Here is a 21,224-nt window from a genome sequence, read left to right as displayed (position 1 = left end):
TCCTGATCTCACTCCAGAACCTTCAGAGGTGGCGGCACCTGCTGCAGAACCTCCAGAGGTGGCGGCACCCACTGCAGAACCTCCAGAGGTGGCGGCGCTCATTTATGAACTCTCTGCCTGTCCTATCATGGCCATGGAGGCCGTATGTGAATTCTCTGTCTGTCCTGTCACGGCTATGGAGGCCGTATTTGAACTGTCTGCCTGTCCTGTCACGGCTATGGAGGCCGTATTTGAACTCTCTGATTGTCCTGTCATGGCTATGGAGGCCGTATTTGAACTCTCTGATTGTCCAGTCATGGCCAAGGAGGCCGTCTCGGAACTCTCTGCCTGCTCTACCACGCTGAATAAGCACTGTTTTGAACTTGTTGTCCCACCCAACCTCCCTCTCCCTCCTCCTGTCATGCTGTTTGTTCTGTCTCCACTTTTGTCTGTCTGTCCCTCAGGTCATCCTTTGAGGGTGGTGAATGGTCGCCTTGGGCCTTGGGACAGCCAGCCTCCAGCTACACCAAGCTTGGAGGATCCCAGATCTTCGTCTCCGAGACCTGGACCCTGGACTCCACTTCGGTCCGTCGACCCTTTGGTGTCGCCTTGGCTCAAAGCTCCCTCATCTCCATTGTGGCCCGTCAGTCCACCGGCTCCGCCAGGCTTCCTCGTTCCTCCGGCTCCACCTTGGTCATTCGTCGACCTGCCCTCGCCTCAGGACTACACTCCTCCGGCTTCGCCTCATCCCTCCATCCCTCCGGGCTCCACCGCGGCCTTCTGGAACCACATCTTCGCCTCGGTCGCCAGAGCCGTCGGCTCCACCATGGCCCTCTGATCCCTCAGTGTCACCCTGGCTCTTCGGCTCTCTGTCGTCGCCTTGGGCCACCCGTCCACCGGCTCCGTTTCTGTCAGTCGGACCCCTGAGCCCTCCTGTTTCACTCCCCTCATGGTTCCTCCCTCCATCAACTCCACCATGGACTGTGAGTTGTTATCGTAATTCTGTTTGGAGAATCTGGAATCTGCTCTTAGTGGGGGGGCTCTGTCACGATAAGGGGTTTTGTCTTGGTTCTCTCCGGACTCCATTCCCCATAAACCCCTGCCTAGGAACTCATTATTGCACCACACCTGTTTCCTATCAGTGACACTATAAAGGTTGCACTCATCCACACACACATTGCTGATTATTATTTAGCCTGTACCCTGTTCCAAGTCTCTGTGTTTCCTTGCCTTGCCTTCTTGTTTTTTGACCTTGGACTGTTTATTGGATTGCTCTTTTGTCTCACCCTGGATTGTACCTGTTTGCTGGTGTTTGACCCTGCCTGTTTTGACCACTCTTGTGAATAAAAGCTGCATTTGGATCCTCAACTCTGTTGTCACGCCTCCCGCGTTACAGATATAGAGAAAGCAAATGCAATTTTTAAAAATTGTTGGTCTGTTCCTCATAAAGTGGAATATTGCACGAGTCACATGGACCGCTTCTATGGTGCTTTTTGGAGCCTGACAGCCAAGGTCCCCATTTACTTTAATTGTATGGAAAGTAAAAGCTTTGACATTTTGCTAAATACCCTTTTCCACTGAAGATAAGAAAACAGGTTTGCAACAACATTTACAGGAAATAATAAATTATGGATGAAATGCTGAATGACTGAATGAACTGCTTGAGATGAGTTTTGTAGACAAATATAAATCTAGCCTATACATTTGAGAATAAGGAAAAAGCACTCAAAACAATTATTGTATGATGTGCTGGCCCTGTCATAGCTAAATAATCTGATAAAGTTGCCAGCAAATTGAATTATCTCACATAAACGTGTTTTTTGTGTGTGTTTATAAGATGTCATTTAATTTTTTACTGTAGGCCTGTAAGTAAACAAATTAACATGATTATGTAGAATCAAATTAACTATAGTGAACTTATAACTATACAGAAAAAAAAAACAAAGATTAACAAAAATAAAAAAATTGTTGGTCTGTTCCTCATAAAGTGGAATATTGCACGAGTCACATGGACTGCTTCTATGGTGCTTTTTGGCCATTTTGGAGCCTGACAGCCAAGGTCCCCATTTACTTTAACTGTATGGAAAGTAAAAGCTTTGACATTTTGCTAAATACCTTTTTCCACTGAAGATAAGAAAACAGGTTTGCAACAACATTTACAGGAAATAATAAATTATGGATGAAATGCTCAGTGTATAATCTACAGTGGTTCGATTAGTCAGATGTAAGATGTATAAATTAAATTGGCACATGGTTGCTCTGAATGCAAATACCTGAATCTAGACCTGTGGTTTGTGTGAGTTTACCTTTTTTGCGATGTCTGCTAGGTGAAGTTGTAATGCAATGTCTAAGAAACGCAGACAACCTCCACATCTTCAGAGCTTGATCTTCAGGTCAGCAAAACTCGCAAAGTAAAATACAATCAAGCCACCGTGTGCTGGAGAGTTTCCACAAACTTCAAAGGGAACAATTAGTCGTGCTCTATTTGTTTGAGACAAGTGACGTGCTGATATAAGCAATGGTCACAACCCTGCACGTTTCAAAAGATGAAGTACACTAAGCATAAAACCAACACACGGGTCCAAGACAAGTAAACAATTCAGAACTTCAGTCGCTCAATGAAGACTGACAGAAACGAGGCTGCGTTCGCTCATTAAAACGCTTCTCGCGCTAGGCTACTCACTTTTAGTAGCACTTGACTTCAGTCACGACTCGGCTTAAATAAATCCAATTTTTTTATTCTGGATATTAAACTCTCAATTTAACCTGTTTGCTTTTCGGCTGGACTCCACTAGGTTGAACTTTGATCCGGTTGGGTCTGTTTGTACTAGTTGAGAATCGCCTTTTACTCAGAATTTCTGTCAGATGGGGGATATACAAGGGCATTTTAATGAATAAAGGTTTACAACGGTAATATCTACGAATATAAAGATTTTTTGTTTGTTTTTAATCATTCTTTTTGCTATAGGATTTTTGTCTTCTATTTTCTGTAAGAGGTTTCATAACTCGAGGCCACTTTCATTCATATAGACTCACTCAGCTGACTGAATGAACTGCTTGAGATGAGTTTTGTAGACAAATATAAATCTTGCCTATACATTTGAGAATAAGGAAAAAGCACCCAAAACAATTATTGTATGATGTGCTGACCCTGTCATAGCAAAATAATCTAATAAAAGTTGCCAGCAAATTGAATTATCTCACATAAACGTGTTTTTTGTGTGTTTATAAGATGTCATTTAATTTTTTACTGTAGGCCTATAAGTAAACAAATTAACATGATTGTGTAGAATCAAATTAACTATAGTGAACTTATAACTATATAGAATAAAACAAAGATTAACAAAAATAAAAAAAGAAAGGAAATTATAATATATAGCAGAATAGAAATGTAATAGCTACAGTAGACTGATGATGTCAAGCTTAAATCAGACATTTTCACAGAGCCTGTAAGCATAAAGCATGTTGTGCCACAGGTTTAGTTGCTGGTAAACCTTTTACATCAATAGCTGTAATGCTACTCTGTACTGAGCCACTGTAATGCACATCTGTGGTAAGAACTGAATAATTCTCGCTCAGTATTATGGCTGTCTCTGCGATAGAAGACTTTAAAACATGTTCATCATTCTGATACTTAATCATATTGACAAATGTATGAGCGTTATGCTCTTCAAACAGCTGATAGCATTCAGTCACAGAGCTATAGTTAATGTCTGTAGGAAACGTTGACTCCAAGATGGCTTCCTCTTCTTCATCATCAGTGTCCAAAAGCTCCATTTCAAACCAATTTGGATTCTTCAGCTGGTAATTTTTAAAAGCTTCAATAGCATCCTGAAGTCCTCGTCCTGATGGACAGCTGAAGTAATCATTCTCCCTGATGCCTTCAATGCACTTAATCTGTCCCGGCTCATGTTTTTCCATGTCTAGTATTCGGAAGTAAAGTTCTTCAAAGTGCTTCATGAGTTTGTACTTCACCACGACGTTGAATGGTGCTGGAACGTCATCCTCACTGCACACGTCATCAAAATAAGCCAGCATGTACTTGTGGAAAGATGAAGCATGAACAAAATCCGGTATAATGAGGCTCAGAGCTGGCGTGAGCATGTCTCCTATGGGTGAACGTTCATCCTCCTTGAGTCTCACTTTGTGCTCACCGCACATGGCCTTCCACTTGGCATTTACGCCTGGAGAGCACAAGATCAGGACTTTATCTGAGGACTTGGAGATTCGTTCCCTTTGCATATCCAGCCACTGAATTCTGCCGATTGTGCTGAGCCAGGCGGAGTCCAGGAGATCTAGAGTGACGTCTGTGCCACATTTAGCCCTCATGAAGGCACATAACTTCAAGATGACTTCTTTGTACAAGGGGTGGTCCAGAGAGTAGATGATGATGACCCTTTTAGGCTCGTGAATGGGATTCCACTCTAGTTTACCCTTTGCACATGTTGAGCTGTCTGAGGAGGGTGTTTCTGTCAAAAGTCATTAATATTATTAAGATACAAAAGCTTTGGAACCTTCAAAATGTATTGAGATAATAAAGAGTGAGTGAAAGATTCAGCAAAACAATTGAAAACTGCAGAACAATGTAGCCTATATTTGACTTTTATTACACTATTGGTGCAATGAGGTACTCCTGGTAAGTTTGTATTTTTAAGAGATGGGAAGTTGTCATTTTGATGTCAGTTGCATTTCAATAACTCGGATCAAGATGGCAATGCACCTTTTCTGCATTAATTTACTAGATTTAATAAAAAAGGTGAATAAAGATGAATAAAGACTTTGGGAATTGGGTGTGTTTTTGCTTTTTTGTGTTTTTATTCAATTTATGCATGTAAATCTAATTGTTATAGCCTATAATTTATCATAATTGTACAATACTATTATATTTTGTACATGCAAAGTTTGGCTTTTATTGTAAATGACGTTTTATCGTAAATGAAAAAGCAAATCATTCATTTAAAAAAAATGCATACATTTTGCCTGCCATATTTTCTCACAAACTCCCAACTCGGACACTTGGGGTTTATTTTTTCTTGCATTTTTAAACACAAAACACAATCTGTGTCAGTCACCCCTAATGGACTATTTTTTTCATAGTGGAAGCATTCAGATACAAATTCTCAAATCCGTATCTTATGTGCACATATTTTTTGATTGGGTGAGTAGTCCAGACTATACCCAGACAGCAGACAGTTTCGGCCCAGATCCGGCCCACATCTGGCCCACATGGATTTCACATGGGCCAGATGTGGGCCGGATCTGGGCCGACACTATGTTGCTGTCTGGGTATCTATTATATCTATAGAAATTTGAGTCCAGACTGATTACTTGCATAGAAAATATATATAGTGTTTTGAATCACGAAAGTCCATTAAAGTCAGCATATCTGCCTCCACTTTTGAGAGAAATCTAATCAACAATCAACAACTGAGCATACAGTCAAGTCTCCGCCCCACATTTTTTCTTTTTGGATACTGTCGCTACTTCTGTTTCAATGCGACTTTAACCCCCCGTTTCACAGACAAGGCTTAAGCCTAGTCTCAGACTAAAATGCATGTCTGGGCTGTTTCAACTGAAAGAAACTTGCACTGACTGTTCTTAAAATATGTTAGTACTATTAATTTGTCTCAAGATGCACACCAGTAATGTTTATTCTAAGGCATGTTTATATAAGATACTTCAATGTCCTAATTGAACTATGGCCTAATCCTGGCTTAACTTAAGCCCTGTCTGTGAAACCGGGCCTAAGTTATCTGCTTATTTATGTGATTTTTTATTTGCACTGACCTTTATGTAAATCCTTGTTCTTCAAAAATACAATACAGCCAAAAATGCAAACAGCAGCTGCCAATGAAGCCAACAACAGCCCCAGTGTCACCAAAATGATAAAAACAACAGGAGCACCTGGAAGAACTGACATTAAAATGTTAATAAAGATAATAGTCTACCAAATAAAACAAACTAGAGGTCAAATGAACCATACATTGAGACATTTGAATTGTTGTGTATCTTAATTTGAATGCTGGCTAATTAAAAACACACAGGCAATAAGACATTTATTGTTAATGTATAATACATACAGGGACAGATATCAAATTTCCTTCTGTATTCCACACAGTTATTCATGCTTTGAACAGACAGTGGCTGAATCTGTTGAACAGGGCATCTTTTAGTCATTTAGTGATTTGAGAAAAATTATTAACAAAACATCCTCATGCAACTGAATATTATTTACAAACAGTACTCTCATATAAACGGTACTATAACTCACCACCAATTCCAAATTGCAGTGATTTATCCGACATGCTTCCAGCGTGAAATTAACCTTCAGAAATGGCTCGTTATCCTTAAAAACAGAATTAATTTAGCATTCACGCTCATAATATTGTCTGTGCTTCCTATATTAATGCTATATATGAATATACATTTATGATGGAACAGACAACAGGTGGCACTGTGGAGTCTTTTAGATACTGAACATTTAAAGTACCTTTATGACAATGTGAAACGGTTCTGGTTGAAGGTCAGGACTGCAGATGGAGACTTTGTATTGGTCAGAGAACTCTTCTGGTTCAAATTCTATTGTTATCACCAAGTCACCGTTTTCTTTATCTTTTCGCACTGACCATTCTACCTTCGTATCCCAAATGCGATCTAAAATGACAAACAGATTTACCTAACAGTAGTTTGCTTTTTAAGAATTGGACACCACTTTACATCACTTCAGAATTATCCCAATAGGGCATAATGAAGATTTTCCATGTTTCCAAAGCATGTTAAAGCATTTCGGATTAAATGTCTGCTACACATCTAATCATCAAATCTCAACTGTTTGATTGCGTTATTGATTAATTCTCACCTGGAACTGTGATGTTGGTTATTGTTGTATAGCTCCCTGTGTCTGGCTTTGGTAAGTTAGTTACAAAAACCTGGTATTTAAAGTCGGGGGATGAGCACAATTCTGTCCAAAGAAAATGTCCACTAAAAAGATGAAGGAAAGAGGCAAAGCTGAAACAATGGTGTGAATAACACTGCATAGTACATTATAAAAAAAAAAAATTCTGTAAATAAAGATTATTGAAGTATGTTTCTACTATGTATTTTTACTTCAAAATTTCATGTTTAATTCAATGCGTTGCTTGCTATTTTTTGCATTAGTGAAATTTACTAGCAATTTATGAGTGAAAATTGTTTCAAAGTACACTTTTTCAGTGGATATATGATTATATAAGTAATAGTACTCTTACCCTGCCCAGTCCTGGGTTTGTTGTACACGATAGTGTGTTATGGAAAATGTAACGAACACAAACGCTGTGATTTGTCGACATTTCAACCACAAGCACTTCAGTCCCTATGAGAGTCAATATACTCCCTGAGGAAAATAATTTTATTTAATAAATGCTTTAAATAGATAATTATGCTGACCATCTGTACAGGTTCTGTTAGAGGAAGAACATTTCCGGTCAAAAAGGCAATTTGATTGAAATTATTTGGTTATTTTTAAATAATTTATAGTCCTGTGCATAGCTATACGTTATCATACTTGTCTTACCATCCGGTAACTGGCTCCATGTAATGTATAGGACTGGTGCAAACTGTCCACTGTCATCTTTCTTGGCTGCTACCTTTGCAGTTACATCAGGAAACCCTGGGGCTTTGTATCTTGGCACCACCAAACCCTCATCTGAACAGTTACCTAAGACCATCAAAGAAACATGTCTTTGATTTTGTCTTTAAAACTCATATTACTGTCAATTTAAAGAAGACATCAACTAATACTTGCCTACTTCAATCTTGCATTTTACTCCCTGTCAGAAAACAGCATAATGAAAAATGTTGTTGTCAGTGTCAATGGCTAAAAGGGAACAAACAGCATCTTTACCTCTTGAGAACATTCCATCGGAGGGAGTTCAATGAGATGCAGGGGTGAGATTTTCATTATGACACATGAAAGCAGAGAGAAAAGAGAGACAAAAATCACACCCATCGTATTTAATGTTTTCTCTGGTACTGTGACAATTACTGCTGCTTTTTAAGTGACGTGACAGATCATCGAACATCCTCTCATGGCTTTCTTAGATTCTATCTGTATTTAGAGGAAACCACGGGATCTGATAAAGGGGAGGAGGTGAGCCTGACGCACATGAAGATATAAAGCTTTTCTCACGAACATTGTCTTTTTATTCAAGTCTATCTTAAAATCAAGTCCTTTAACTACACATGCAACGAATTCAGCTAAAAAAGTTTCTATTCTCAGCTATTTGTCAAACTGTTATATTTAATACTAAGTTGGACGTTAGACTCAAAGTTTTAATAGCAATTTGGTTTTGAGATGTAAGATGATCTACTTGTTTCATTTTCTGAAACACAGGACTAGATAAATTTAGGTTATACTTCACCAGAAAGCAATTTTAACAAGCAAAGTTTGACATTTAAACAAATCCATTCATAATATTATATATATATATATATATATATATATACTGTATATAAAATAAATGCTATTTTTTTTAGCTTTCTATTTGCCAAAAATCATACAAATAAAAAAAAAATTATCACAGATTCCACAAAAATATACACTCTAAAAAATGTTAGCTCAAAAAAAAAATTTAATGCAACAGTTCTGACAGCTTCTAATGAAATTATGTTCAACCAGCAAACTACATTGAGTTAGAAGAACTTAATCATTTGTAACATAAGCACACATTTTTATGCTGATTACTCAAAAATAAAGTTGCTCCAACTAAGGGATTTGTGGGCCCGGAACCAATTTATATTTTATTTTTTCAGTTCAAATCCACAGCTATGATAACATGCTAAATGTAACTTTTTTTTAGCATGTACATTTAATGAACAAGAGTAAGAATAAGATGTTACCTGTCACTGGCAGTTAGCACAGAGTTGTGTTTACCTTCATGTGGTCTACTCTTCAGCACAATGGTAACCACAAAGACTTCAACACAACAGAAACTCTTTTAAATGTCAAACATAACAGCATTAAAGACTAGCATGTTTTTCCCTTCACTTTCCCATTTCAACATTTACTCTCCTTATCAAGTCAGATGCAAAGCATGCTGGGAACTAGAAATCCACTACCCAATTTCCAAAGTTAACAAAACAACTTCATTTTTTTACTTTTAAATTACACACAATATTAAGTTAATGTAACGATCAACATTACTATGTCAACTGAACTCTACAAAATAATGTTTGCAACTTAAAAGGTTTAATTAAATTAATAAATTAAAAATGTTAACTTTCAACCATGCATTTATTTAAGTTGTGGTAACAGGTCTCCTGAATCATTTTAAGAGTATAGTAATGGGACAAAAACATTAAAACCCATTATAATCGAGGCATTTGTTGCATCCAATGGGGACTTAATTATGTAATTATATAATTATGTAATCTTTTTACGCGTTATACAGATCTTCTTTATGCACCAAGAGCTTGTAACACTCCAAAGAGAAAGGAAAAATTGAAATCGCATCATATGACCCCTTTAAAACAGAAAACAGTTCAACTGTAATATAATTTCAAAATATTACTGCTTCAACTAACTGTATTTTTTATCAAATGAATCATGCAGCTTTAGAAAAAAAACTTTTGAATGGTAGTATAAAAGAACTATAAAGAATAATAAACAATTGTTCACAACCGCAAATGACCAGCAAGACGTCTAAAAGGCAAAAAAATCACCTCATTACCACTAGAGGGCCCATGTCAGTTCAACGAATAATTAACAGGGTAATTTGGATCAATATATGAGCAATATATTTACTTTCTATATCTCTTCAAACAGCAGTTGTGTCTTACATTCTAGTAAATGTTATTTTCATACAAAATTGTAACACCATTAGCCAGAGACTTTAAACACACGTCACCCTACAGAATCATAGTTTCATTACAGATCACACTTTTATTGCACAGCAAACTTCCACTAAAATGACTTCACAAGGTCTGCTGACATTGATAACTACCACTACATGCCAGCAGTCAGCAGAGGATTTGAGAAGCGCTTGCAAAACCCGTCTCATCCTGTCACACAGTAAAAACTCATGGCACAGTATCATCACTGGAAGCTGAAATTAGTCACATGCTGGGCCTACATGACATATCAGCACACAAAGGTCAACATCACTTTATATCTCATAAAAATACTACCATGTCACATCGTCATTGAGCGCTTTGCCATTATGTTCACGTAAGTTGCTTTTTGTGGCCTAGAATGAGATTTAAGTGCACTATAATCATACGACCTTGTTCGAATTATAATTAAAACCTTCAGACTTTTAGGACGGTGCTATCAGTCCCTTCTAAACAAGTACACATGAGTTACTGTCTGCCCTCACTCCATTTACACAGCACGTGGCCTCCATAGCCTTGAAGAACTCTGCTTTTATGGTCCTCAAACACAAGAACGCAGGTTAATGAAAAGGCAAGTTAACTTTTGCATTTACGAGGAGAACATTTTATTACAATTGCTGAATGAACAAATCATATATGTTAACAAAATAAGCTTATTTTATGAATTCACAAAGTTACAGTGCAATTAAATTAAATTAAATTAAACACTTTACTATAAGGTCCCATTAGATAACACTAATTAATGAATTAACTAACAATGAGCAATACATTTGTTACAGTATTTATTAATCTTTGTTGGCACTAGTAAATAAAAATACAACTGTAATTGTAAGCTCAGTTACCCCAGCTCCATTAAATAATATTAATATAAATACTTTGATTTTAATAACGTATTAGAAAATCTTGAAACAAACATTAAATAAGATTAATAAATGCTTTAAAAGTATTTTTTCATTGTTAGTTCATGTTAATTAATGTAGTTATGTAATGTTAACAAGTGGGACCTTATTGTAAAGTGTTAACAATTTAATTTTATCCTTATGCAGAAGTGTTTGTTTTATCAGATAAGTCAAAATGAACAAACCTCTAAATGAATCTTTAAAATGTTCATTACCAGCAGTGTTATTTTAGTATTATTTATATATTATTTTAGGTTTTATTAATATTTTTAATTAGCTTTTATTTTTAATTTATTTTTACATTTTCGTTTTAATATTATTTTAAGTTTGAGTAATTTTGTAATAAATATTAGTTTTAGTTCTTTTTGAATAACACTATTAACATTTATTTGGTTTTTATTTCAGTTTTAGTTCACATTTACTTTGTATTTATTTGTATTTTATTTTATTTTTTAATCTTGTATGTATTTAGTTAATAAGTGGAGTGTATTAACTTAAACTTATTTCAGTTAGTTGCCAAAGCAACATTTAAAAAAACATTTTAATCTAATATTTATTTCAGCTTTATTTTAATGAACAAAAATGTATTTTGAATCGTTTTAGTTTAAGTTAACCATAATAAGCCTGATTGCAAGTTGCAAGTGCAACAGAGAAAAGAATTGAAGTGCATGACCCCTGCACTAGTGTGTCATTTGGAAATGTGCATGTCCCTGTCCTGGAGGACATACACACCCCGTTCTGTGCAAATGCCACTGAAGAAGGTGGAGATGGGAGAACAAATTGCCCAGATATTTGCACACGTGAGTACAAGGGACGTAACGGGGGTCTATTTTAGTGAGCCATTCACACGCAGGATTCAACCCATAAATCTATCACGAAAAACATATAACGTTTGTTTTTCTTTGACGGCACCACACAACTCATCCTGCTCTGACTGCCTACTAGCTCAAGGTAAGTCCTGCAAGCATTCACAGCATGTTTACACCAAGTTTAATGGACCCACACATGTTGTCATAAATACTTAAGGATGTTGGGTTTATTGCTAAACATTTGAGGGGATTTGCACTCTATGGTCTGTTTATCGTTCATAGATTTACAGCACACATTTAGACATTCAAAGATAATCATACTCACACCTTAACTGTTGGAGGATGGATGAATGTATATGAACATCCTATATTCTCCCGTGTCATAACCGCGGCTCCCCGCAGGGATTAGCAAACACCGCGCCATGTATTTCCGTAACAAGCCATTTGTGTCAACTTTAAGGAATGTATGTTATGAAATACTGTAGCTGTTTCACGGCTAGCTTAGACATGGAGAAGTGTGGATACAAGATCCAACGTTCTTGACTTAGCCAGAGAATTGGCTCGCTGAACCAATTAGACCACGAAACCTGTTCTCAGATGGTTTGTCTTGCACTTAAGCACTCAAAAGTAAAAAAAAAAAAAAAAAAGGTAACCATACACAAGTTGTATGTTGTTTTTTTGGAAATCAAAAGCATAAAACTTTGAACATCATTTAACATGTTTCCTCATTATACTCAGATAATTTTGTTAAAAATAAAAGCTATCTTTTCCCAAAATTAAGTTCTGGCTTCCAAGAATTAAATGTTGGAGGGTTTTGGAAATAAAATGCATTTAAAAAATTAACAGTGCATTTTTTTTTACTTTTTAGCAAACAACTCAAAATATCCTGACAATTTAGTTTGAAATAACAGCTATCTTTTCCAAAAACTTGAGTTCTAGCCAGGATCCGTATGAAAGTATTAGTGTCCAGTGTAGTGAGTTCAAGGCTAGAGCTTGAAACTGGGCCATATGAAAGAATGGCAGCAATGTTCAAATTTAGCCAGGCTGGGAACACTAACAAGCATGTTCCTTATCAGGCACAATAGGTTCGAATGCAATGAATAGGTACGGATAGAGTGCTTGGCACCAGGGCTTTATATAAAGAGTCTTCTTTGGATACGAGGGTCCCAAATTAAATTTTCCTCTACATTGTGACTCCTCCACCTTTTAAATACTTGGCACTCGTCACCTTTCCAGACTATGTTCTATGTGTGGACTGTAAGAATGTTTCCTAGCGACGCAAATCTGACGCACAGATTCATACACACTGAATGATATCATCACCTCCAAGATATTTAGGATCACATACATGGACAGCCATTTTCCATTTAATGCGAGATATAATGTGATCACATGTGATGTCTTTATATGTGTTTTTAAATTCTTTTACAAAGAATAATAAAAAGTTTTCATTTTCAGCGTCTATACAGAGAAAAAAACATGTCTGAAGGGTAAGTATACTTTGACAGCCCTATTATTAAAATTGTAGAGTGGATCTATTGATCTCTTTTGTTAACGCATTTTTGTGTTTCTTTTTTTTTTCTTATCGCATTGCTCTGTGCTTCGTCGTTGTAGACCGGTAAGTTTTGGGAAGATATACCATAATTCATAAATTATTCAAAAATAATTTGGAGAGATTAAATATGACTTGTATTGTTTTTCAGAAAAAAACTAAGTATACTGCCACAAGGCGGCTGCTCTTAAAAGTAAGTTGTCTGTTTTTTAATTAAATACACTGTTTAATAAGTTATTTTTTAAAGAAATTCATTCATATTAATATTAATAACGTAATACTTTTATTCAGCAAGGATGCATTCAATTTATCAAAAGTGACAGTAAAGACATTTATAATATTACCAAATATCTAAATTTCATATTAAAAATTTCATATCAGTTTTTCGCAAAAATATTAAGCAGCACAACTGTTTTCAACAATAATATGATATGTTTCAGCAAAGCAGCATATTAGAATGATTTCTGAAGGATCATGAAAACGCTGAAGACTGGAGTAATGATGCTTAAAATTCAGTTTTGCATCACAGGAATAAATTACATTTTAAAATATATTCAAATAAAAAAATAGAAGTTATTTTAAATTTTTACTGTACTGTTTTTACTGTATTTTTGATCAAATAAATGCAGCCTTTGTGAGTATAACATTCTGACCCCAAACTTTTCAACGGTATGTCATATTTTTAGTAATAATGATATGGTTAGTGAACATATGCACATATTAAATGTAATGTATGTAATGAAAGGCGAGACTAGAATCCATGACGAAACGGCTGGCTGTGTTAGCAGTGTGTTGTGCTATGCGCTAAGCTATGTGCTAATCTTCTGGAGCTTTATAGTCTCATCAGTGCTGTTACGTTACAGAGCAAATTATTGAAGAAGGCCACGTCTATGCTGGCAGCTGAAAAAGAGCAGAATAAAATAGAGAGGGATGAGGCTCTTAATGAGAGGGTTCCCCCTCTCAAACTATCTGGTCTGTCTGCACAGGAGCTCCAGGTATTTTCTTGAATAAGCATTTCTGCACAAGCAACATGCAGAAATAAATATACAGTACTGTATATATTCATGAATGTCTTCAGTGTTTTTTTTTTTTCAGGAACTTTGCAAAGAGCTTCACCGCAAGATTGATGTTGTTGATGAGGCTCGATACGATCTTGAAATGAAAGTGGCTAAAAATGAAAAAGAGGTAATGGTTTTGTGATGTTTTGTGACCACTTTTACAAAGACAAACGAATGATTAAGTAGTAGTTTATTCATGAATACAAATGTTACCAAGTGTTAAGATCCCGCGGTTCTACTAAATAAAGCATTAAATATTTGAATTGGGATTCAAACCCATAACCTAACCGTTGTTAATGACACCAACAATAGCTATGTTTCCATCCAAAGATGCGAATTCGTCACTTCCTGATAAACTGGCACTAAATATCTCTAAGTAAACTAGGAGAAGCCACTGAATATAATAGTTTTTATATGTAATAAATTACTTGCGCTTCAGAGAGACAGCAGACGAAACACAATAAATGCGGTCATTGCTTTTAGAGGTGGATGCCTGCTGTTTGGGAACGCAGTCGTGTAAGACAGTAATTATACAGAAATACTTTGATAACAGACTTTCCTCAGGCATTTCAGAGCGACCAAAACAACATATAGATGCTGTGAACGAGATCGGTCCACTGGTTAATCAATTTATCCCGTCTCATAGCGCAAAGTCACATGACTTTTTCAATGCACATGGTGGAATTTATTCGGTAAATGTGTTTCCATCGTAGTTTATGCACATTTTTTCTTATCGGATAAAAAGTTTATCCTCTCAGTTGTGCGCATACATTTTTTATGCACATTTTTGGAATTTATGCGCATCTTGGCGTTTCCATCCAGCGGTTTTTTATGCGATAATCCAAAATGAGCATAAAAATAGGTGGATGGAAACATGACTATGATAAGGTTATGGATTCCCAGGGAATATGAAAATTGTGCCTGCACAATGTCTATCAAGCAAAGATATTTTAGTATTATTTATAAACTCTTACAGTATTGATCAATATTTTGAATTAGCTTTTATTTTTTATATTTGTATTTTAATTGTAGTTAATGTTTTGGTATTTTTGTTCTTTTGCCAATTATTATTTTAATCTTTATTTTATTTTGATTTCAGTTTTAGTCATTTTAGTACTTTTAACTTATTACTTCAGCTAGTTGCAGAGGCAACAGTTCTAATTTACATTTACGTTTTTAAAGTTTCAGTTAGTTTTTTGTCATCTAATATTTATATTTATTTTATTCAAGCTTTATTTCAATTACTGAATTTTTTCTATATTTTTGTCAATAATACATTTTTCTTATTACATTTACAACACTCCTCTCAAATGAATAAATACAAAACTGACATCAAAACAATTGATTCACAAGTTACCATCATTGTGGTCCATTTCAGATCCAGTCCTTGACCCAGAAGATTTGGGAAATGAAGGGTACAAAGCAACGCACCAAACTGAAGAGAGTTAAGAAGTCACACGATGCCAAGCTCGATGCGCTGACTGAATCCAAAATGTCATCAAAGTCAGATTTCAAAGCCAACCTGAAGACAGTAAAGAAAGAAGATGAGAAGGTAATGCATTTTATCTATGTTGGCATATAAATTCATTCATCATTTATATAAATCAAAGCTCATTCTAAACCTATATTTATATTTGTCCCATTTATAGAAAGAAGAGGTGACTGACTGGCGTAAGAATGTGGAGGCTATGTCTGGAATGGAGGGCAGGAAGAAGCTGTTTGATGCTGGACAATAAAAATGTTACAAAGTAAACTTGTGACTTGACATCCAGCACATTTACCTACCAAGCTTGTAAAATTCAGGGTTGACGTTGTTTTTTACTTCTCAGACTCTATAACAAGAAATGTGTACCCAGACGAGAAGGCTTCTAACATAAATGGTTGGAAGCAAGAAAATCCAAACTGTATAAATTTGATTTCTTGTGACTAATAATGTCACTTAAACACACAAAAACTGTTTATGATGTGCATATAGGTTTAAGTGTTTTTGTAGGTGACCTTAGCACTTAGTTTGTCCTTTGCTGCAATTTGTGGACAGATTATGTATCAATGCGTCTGAAGCCAAATTTGATATTTTGTGTATGAAATGTTAAATATTCATAATAATATGCATGAGATTTATAATCAGACTGGAAATGAATCGAATGCAATGTTGTGAAATAGTGCTGTTTAGGAATAAAAGATGTCAGCTATTGTAACACTTTCTATGCTACTGAAAGTAAAAACTGCAATGTAATGGCATTCCAAAATTAAATGACCCCATGCACAAAGAAACACGTTGTGTCACTGCAGTTCCCTTGCAAAACAAACGCTGTCCTTGAAATGCATTGCTACACTTGGTTGTGTACCTTGCGAGTGCATAACTGGTCTTAAGTTGCCACATGCTTTGTGTATATTTACTCAAATTCAATGCAGCGATGGTATCATTTATTTGCATTTCAAACTATTTGGAAATCCATTGGAAACCTACTGGAAATGTAAACAAGACTGTATAAGTATAAAACATGAAGAGACAACATATACACTAATTCATATCTTCATATCAGTTTAATATGTTGTTCCATATTAAACTGCTGACTGAAGATATTGAATAAAAGTTACATTTTTCAAGCTAACTAGACGATCACTTTCATTTACAGTACAGAAGAGGTCATACAGCTATGGCTGACTTCAGCAAAGCCTTTTCTGCCTTGTAGGGTCAAACAATGGGAAATGAAGAGTGACTGGCAGTGGACAACGTGTGCAATTGTGTTTTGATGGTGCTGAGTAAAATGAGCCTCAGGGTGTAAGGCTTCAGTCTATTTTAGTGAGCCACTCAGAGGAGGCCAAAGAGGCCATAAAATTTGCCTGGGTTTTCTTGTGCACTGACATTGTCACACTCTCATTGCCTTGGAGTGGTCTTTGGAGGAACAGGTATGAACTATTGCACTATTTGTCACCGTTAACTGTAAAACCAATGCGTTTAATTGCTCTAAAAATTACCTATGAAATATAACTGCTGACATCAAATTAATGCGTAGCATAGCTCAGATAGTTTGATCTTTAAAAGCTTTGATGAGACATGGCTGGTTACAATGTTGAGATCTCTTCTGAAGTCAGAGGATATTAAAAGACTCAATTTGCACCTCATTTAATCTCACTGCTGTCTAGGAGAAAAAGATTTTCTTTCTAAATCTGGTTTATCCATCAGAAATGGATTTGTGTGTGATGTTGAGAATGGGTGCTAAAAAATGTATAATGCATGGTTTGTTAAAGTGTCATGTGCTTCCAAAATACTACTTATGAAGTGAATTCTAGTAATAATAACTGTGCTTATGAGTCACCAATCTTTCTATTTCAGATTTTGACTAGTGATTTACACCAGATTAGTCATAAAAAGGAAGTACTTAGAAGCTCACAATGTCTGAGTCGTAAGTATTCAGTCTTTTAAGTTGTTAATATCTATATCTTGCTGTAAATGTTTAAAACATGCCTACTTTTATTTCTTTTCATAAATTGAAAATGGCCAATTTAGACAGGTAAGTGGATTTTATTACTTAAAATTTTTGTATATGGCAATATCATTTTTTCCCCCAACAAAATCCGATTGCGCTTAATTCTTGCAGCGACCCAAATCTAAGATTTCGGCATCCAGGAGGTTGTTCTTAAAGGTATTTGGTTCTGTTCGTTTTACAGAGAAGATATAATTCCTGAAGATGATGCATTTAACAATACCTTCTGACATGTTTTGCTTCAGACAAAGCTGCTGAAGAAGGCAACCTCTATGCTTGTGACTGAAAAAGAAGACAAGCAGAGGGAGAGAGAGACCACCTTGCGTGAGAGAGTGCCACCTCTACAACTGTCCGGTCTGTCTGTTCAAGAGCTTCAGGTAAACCTAATTCAAAAATGATACTTTTAATTAATTAAAAAATATATATATAAGTAATTAATTAAACATTTTAATGAATAAAAATAGGTATTCAATTCATTTTTATTTATGTTTTCATATTTATTACATGATGATTTGGTGCAAATCATTAATTGAAATGATGGTGCTAATTACTTTTTAATTTTATTAATTAAAAAAATATTTTTTAAATTAAAAAGCGCATTTAAATTTGTAAGATTATTATTTAAGAATTGGTGCCATCTGTACGGAACATAAATGCTGAAAAAAATGTAAAGTATTTTAGCTTCATTGATTTTCTAAATCTAAAAATAGCATTAACAACCGCATCAGTAATTTCCCAAGGTCATTTTATTGGTACAATACTTTGTTTTCAGGCTCTCTGTAAAGACCTCCATCAAAAGATTGATGTTGTAGATGAAGAGAGGTATGATATCAACGCCAAGGTGGCCAAAAATGAAAAGGAGGTACTACACCACCACCGTTTATCTTATTACGTAGATTCAATGAAAATACACTTTATGTCGATTCACTATAATAAATGCATGTGTCTGCTTCAGATTGCAGATCTGAACATCAAGATTACCGAACTTAGAGGTAAAATGAAGAGACCTGCACTGAAGAGGGTGAAGATCTCTGCCGATGCCATGTTGGGTGCTCTTTTGGGCTCCAGGGTCAAAGAGTCTGTGGATTTCAAAGCCAACCTCAAGACAGTCAAGAAAGAAGATGAGAAGGTAAGTCATGTGACAAGTCATGTAAAGGAAAAAATACAATTCTGAGTGGTAATGCATATGTATTTTCGAGCTAGTTTAACACATACCTGTTGTTACACCTGTTCCTCTCCCAGAAAGAAGAGGTGACTGACTGGCGTAAGAATGTGGAGGCCATGTCTGGAATGGAGGGCAGGAAGAAGCTGTTTGATGCTGGACAATAGAAGATACATTTGAAAAACTTTATGGTTTGTTTGTCAATGATCTTTTGATTGAGAATGTCTTACTTCAAATATTTTACCTACACTTTAAGCACTGAATTTTATTTGTTTTCTTTCAGGTGACAACTACACCAGAATTAATAAACTTCTTAAAATGAATGTACAATTCAATGCAAGTTCATATAACACATATATCCTATTGTAATAATAGCTTAGGATTATGGTTTAATATTATATTTTAGTTAAAAGGAAACTGCATATAAGTTATTTAGACAAGAAAACAGTGTCTGAAACTTACTTGATGTCTACTTGATCTACTTGTTTCTGTGATGCTGAGCCCATTTTCTGTCTTAAAAATAAAAACACATCAAAGAAAGCCTAAATATTTTGCCCCTTACTTAAAAAAAAAATGCAAAGTGCCTGCAACAAGGACTGACACTTAGGACTTCAGATCAGAAGACCTCTGGAAATGTTTGGATACAACAGCCCTAAATGTAGCAGAACCTGAAGGCTCTGAACTTGCCATGCACTTTTATCTATTTGACCTCACTTCATAACAGACATAACACAACTGCTGTCTCCCAGGAATACCTTCAGTTGTTCTAACATCAATCAACTATATTTGTAAATGTGTGGAACTTAAAAAAATACATGCACTTTTAAAGCTTTTCAAACTAAATCACTCATTTAATTTTGTTATTAAAACATCCCAAAAACTCTTTAGTTGACCAACTGAAATCGTGCCAGTGCAATTTCTGCAACGTCAGACTAACAGACCTTGATACATGCTAATTGACAACAATTGCCATTCAATTTTAATGGTTTAAGTTTAAATGTCAAAATTCAGACTTTTTTTCTCAGAATTGCGAGATTATTTCTCACTGTTGCAAGTTATATACTTGTAATTGCGAGTTTATTTCTTTGACCTTTTTTTCTAAACATTACAGTATGTGTTTACATGTCGATTCTGTTTTGTTTGTTTCCACCATGGAATAAAAAAAATTGCAACTTTTTATGTCACAATTCTAACTTTTTTCTCTCAGAATTGTGAGATTATTTCTCACAGTTGCAAGTTATAAAATTGTAATTGCGAGTTTACATCTTTTCTGAATTTTCATTTAGCAATTTTGACTTTTTCTGAGAATTCTGCATTTACATCTCACAATTCTGTTTTGATTGTTTTCACCATGGAATAAAAAAATAGCGTCTGACAATTCCGACTTTTTTCTAAGAATTGCGAGTCAATATCTCACAATTCTGAAGGGAAAGAAGTAAGAATTGTGAGATGAAAATGTTTTTCTATGACATTTTCTGTTATATGACTTTTTTTTAATTTTACTTTTATTCTAAGAGTCTATACCTTGCAAAAAAAGTTTATATCTCACAATTCTGAGAAAAAAAGCTATAATATCAGAATTGCGCAATTACCTTTTTTATTTTGTGATGGAAAACTGAAGCAATAAACAAACAACTATGATCCAATGATCCAATCAATTCCTGATGGACAAAAAAGTCCCGGCCTACATTTTTTCCACATGGATAAACGTCACAACAGAGAAGACAGATGAAGACTGTAACTGGACTACACACATCAACACAAACACACAACAGTATGTGTTTACATGTCGATTCTGTTTTGTTTGTTTCCACCATGGAATAAAAAAAATTGCAACTTTTTATGTCACAATTCTAACTTTTTTCTCTCAGAATTGTGAGATTATTTCTCACAGTTGCAAGTTATAAAATTGTAATTGTGAGTTTACATCTTTTCTGAATTTTCATTTAGCAATTTTGACTTTTTCTGAGAATTCTGCATTTACATCTCACAATTCTGTTTTGATTGTTTTCACCATGGAATAAAAAAATAGCGTCTGACAATTCCGACTTTTTTCTAAGAATTGCGAGTCAATATCTCACAATTCTGAAGGGAAAGAAGTAAGAATTGTGAGATGAAAATGTTTTTCTATGACATTTACTTTTTTTCTAAGAATCTGTATTCCGCAATTCTGAGGGAAAAAAAGGAATAATTGTGAAATTAAACGTTTTTTTGTTTGTTGTTGTTTTTCTATGACATTTTCTGTTATATGACTTTTTTTTAATTTTACTTTTATTCTAAGAGTCTATACCTTGCAAAAAAAGTTTATATCTCACAATTCTGAGAAAAAAAGCTATAATATCAGAATTGCGCAATTACCTTTTTTATTTTGTGATGGAAAACTGAAGCAATAAACAAACAACTATGA

The 21,224-nt window shown here is 35.2% G+C and overlaps 3 protein-coding genes and 1 pseudogene across 4 annotated transcripts in view; 2 read left to right on the top strand and 2 right to left on the bottom strand.

Moving 5' to 3' along the window:
- The window catches only part of LOC107661485 (pseudouridine-metabolizing bifunctional protein C1861.05), a 22,376-nt gene extending 19,289 nt beyond the window's left edge, over nt 1–3,087 (bottom strand). The window contains exons 1-2 of one of the 2 annotated variants that reach the window (XM_016451098.1): nt 2,663–3,087; nt 2,286–2,434 (exon numbers count right to left, since the gene is read on the bottom strand). In XM_016451098.1, coding sequence (XP_016306584.1) covers nt 2,286–2,352 — 67 coding nt within the window. In that variant the 5' untranslated portion in view covers nt 2,353–2,434; nt 2,663–3,087. Of the gene's footprint in view, nt 1–2,285 lie in introns of both variants that reach the window. The other variant, XM_016451099.1, reaches the window with a different exon arrangement.
- A 250-nt stretch (nt 3,088–3,337) lies between these two features.
- Nucleotides 3,338–7,918, bottom strand: LOC107661499 (interleukin-17 receptor A-like; annotated as a pseudogene).
- Nucleotides 7,919–11,622: 3,704 nt separating this feature from the next.
- Nucleotides 11,623–16,709, top strand: tnni4b.1 (troponin I4b, tandem duplicate 1). Its single transcript, XM_016451097.1, has 8 exons — nt 11,623–11,696; nt 13,013–13,044; nt 13,169–13,172; nt 13,258–13,299; nt 13,970–14,101; nt 14,202–14,291; nt 15,543–15,716; nt 15,814–16,709. The coding sequence occupies exons 2-8, from the start codon at nt 13,034–13,036 to the stop codon at nt 15,898–15,900; spliced, it is 540 nt and encodes a 179-aa protein (XP_016306583.1). The 5' UTR covers nt 11,623–11,696; nt 13,013–13,033; the 3' UTR covers nt 15,901–16,709.
- A 292-nt stretch (nt 16,710–17,001) lies between these two features.
- Nucleotides 17,002–19,714, top strand: LOC107661482 (troponin I, slow skeletal muscle-like). Its single transcript, XM_016451096.1, has 9 exons — nt 17,002–17,077; nt 17,505–17,574; nt 17,679–17,682; nt 17,770–17,814; nt 17,901–18,032; nt 18,428–18,517; nt 18,611–18,784; nt 18,898–19,008; nt 19,101–19,714. The coding sequence occupies exons 2-8, from the start codon at nt 17,564–17,566 to the stop codon at nt 18,982–18,984; spliced, it is 543 nt and encodes a 180-aa protein (XP_016306582.1). The 5' UTR covers nt 17,002–17,077; nt 17,505–17,563; the 3' UTR covers nt 18,985–19,008; nt 19,101–19,714.
- Nucleotides 19,715–21,224: the final 1,510 nt, after the last annotated feature.

Source organism: Sinocyclocheilus anshuiensis, unplaced genomic scaffold (genome assembly GCF_001515605.1).
Source record: "Sinocyclocheilus anshuiensis isolate Anshui unplaced genomic scaffold, SAMN03320099.WGS_v1.1 scaffold491, whole genome shotgun sequence".
Taxonomy (NCBI): Eukaryota; Metazoa; Chordata; class Actinopteri; order Cypriniformes; family Cyprinidae; genus Sinocyclocheilus; species Sinocyclocheilus anshuiensis.
Note: the sequence above shows the minus strand (reverse complement) of the source record. Positions and strands in the feature narration are given on the sequence as shown.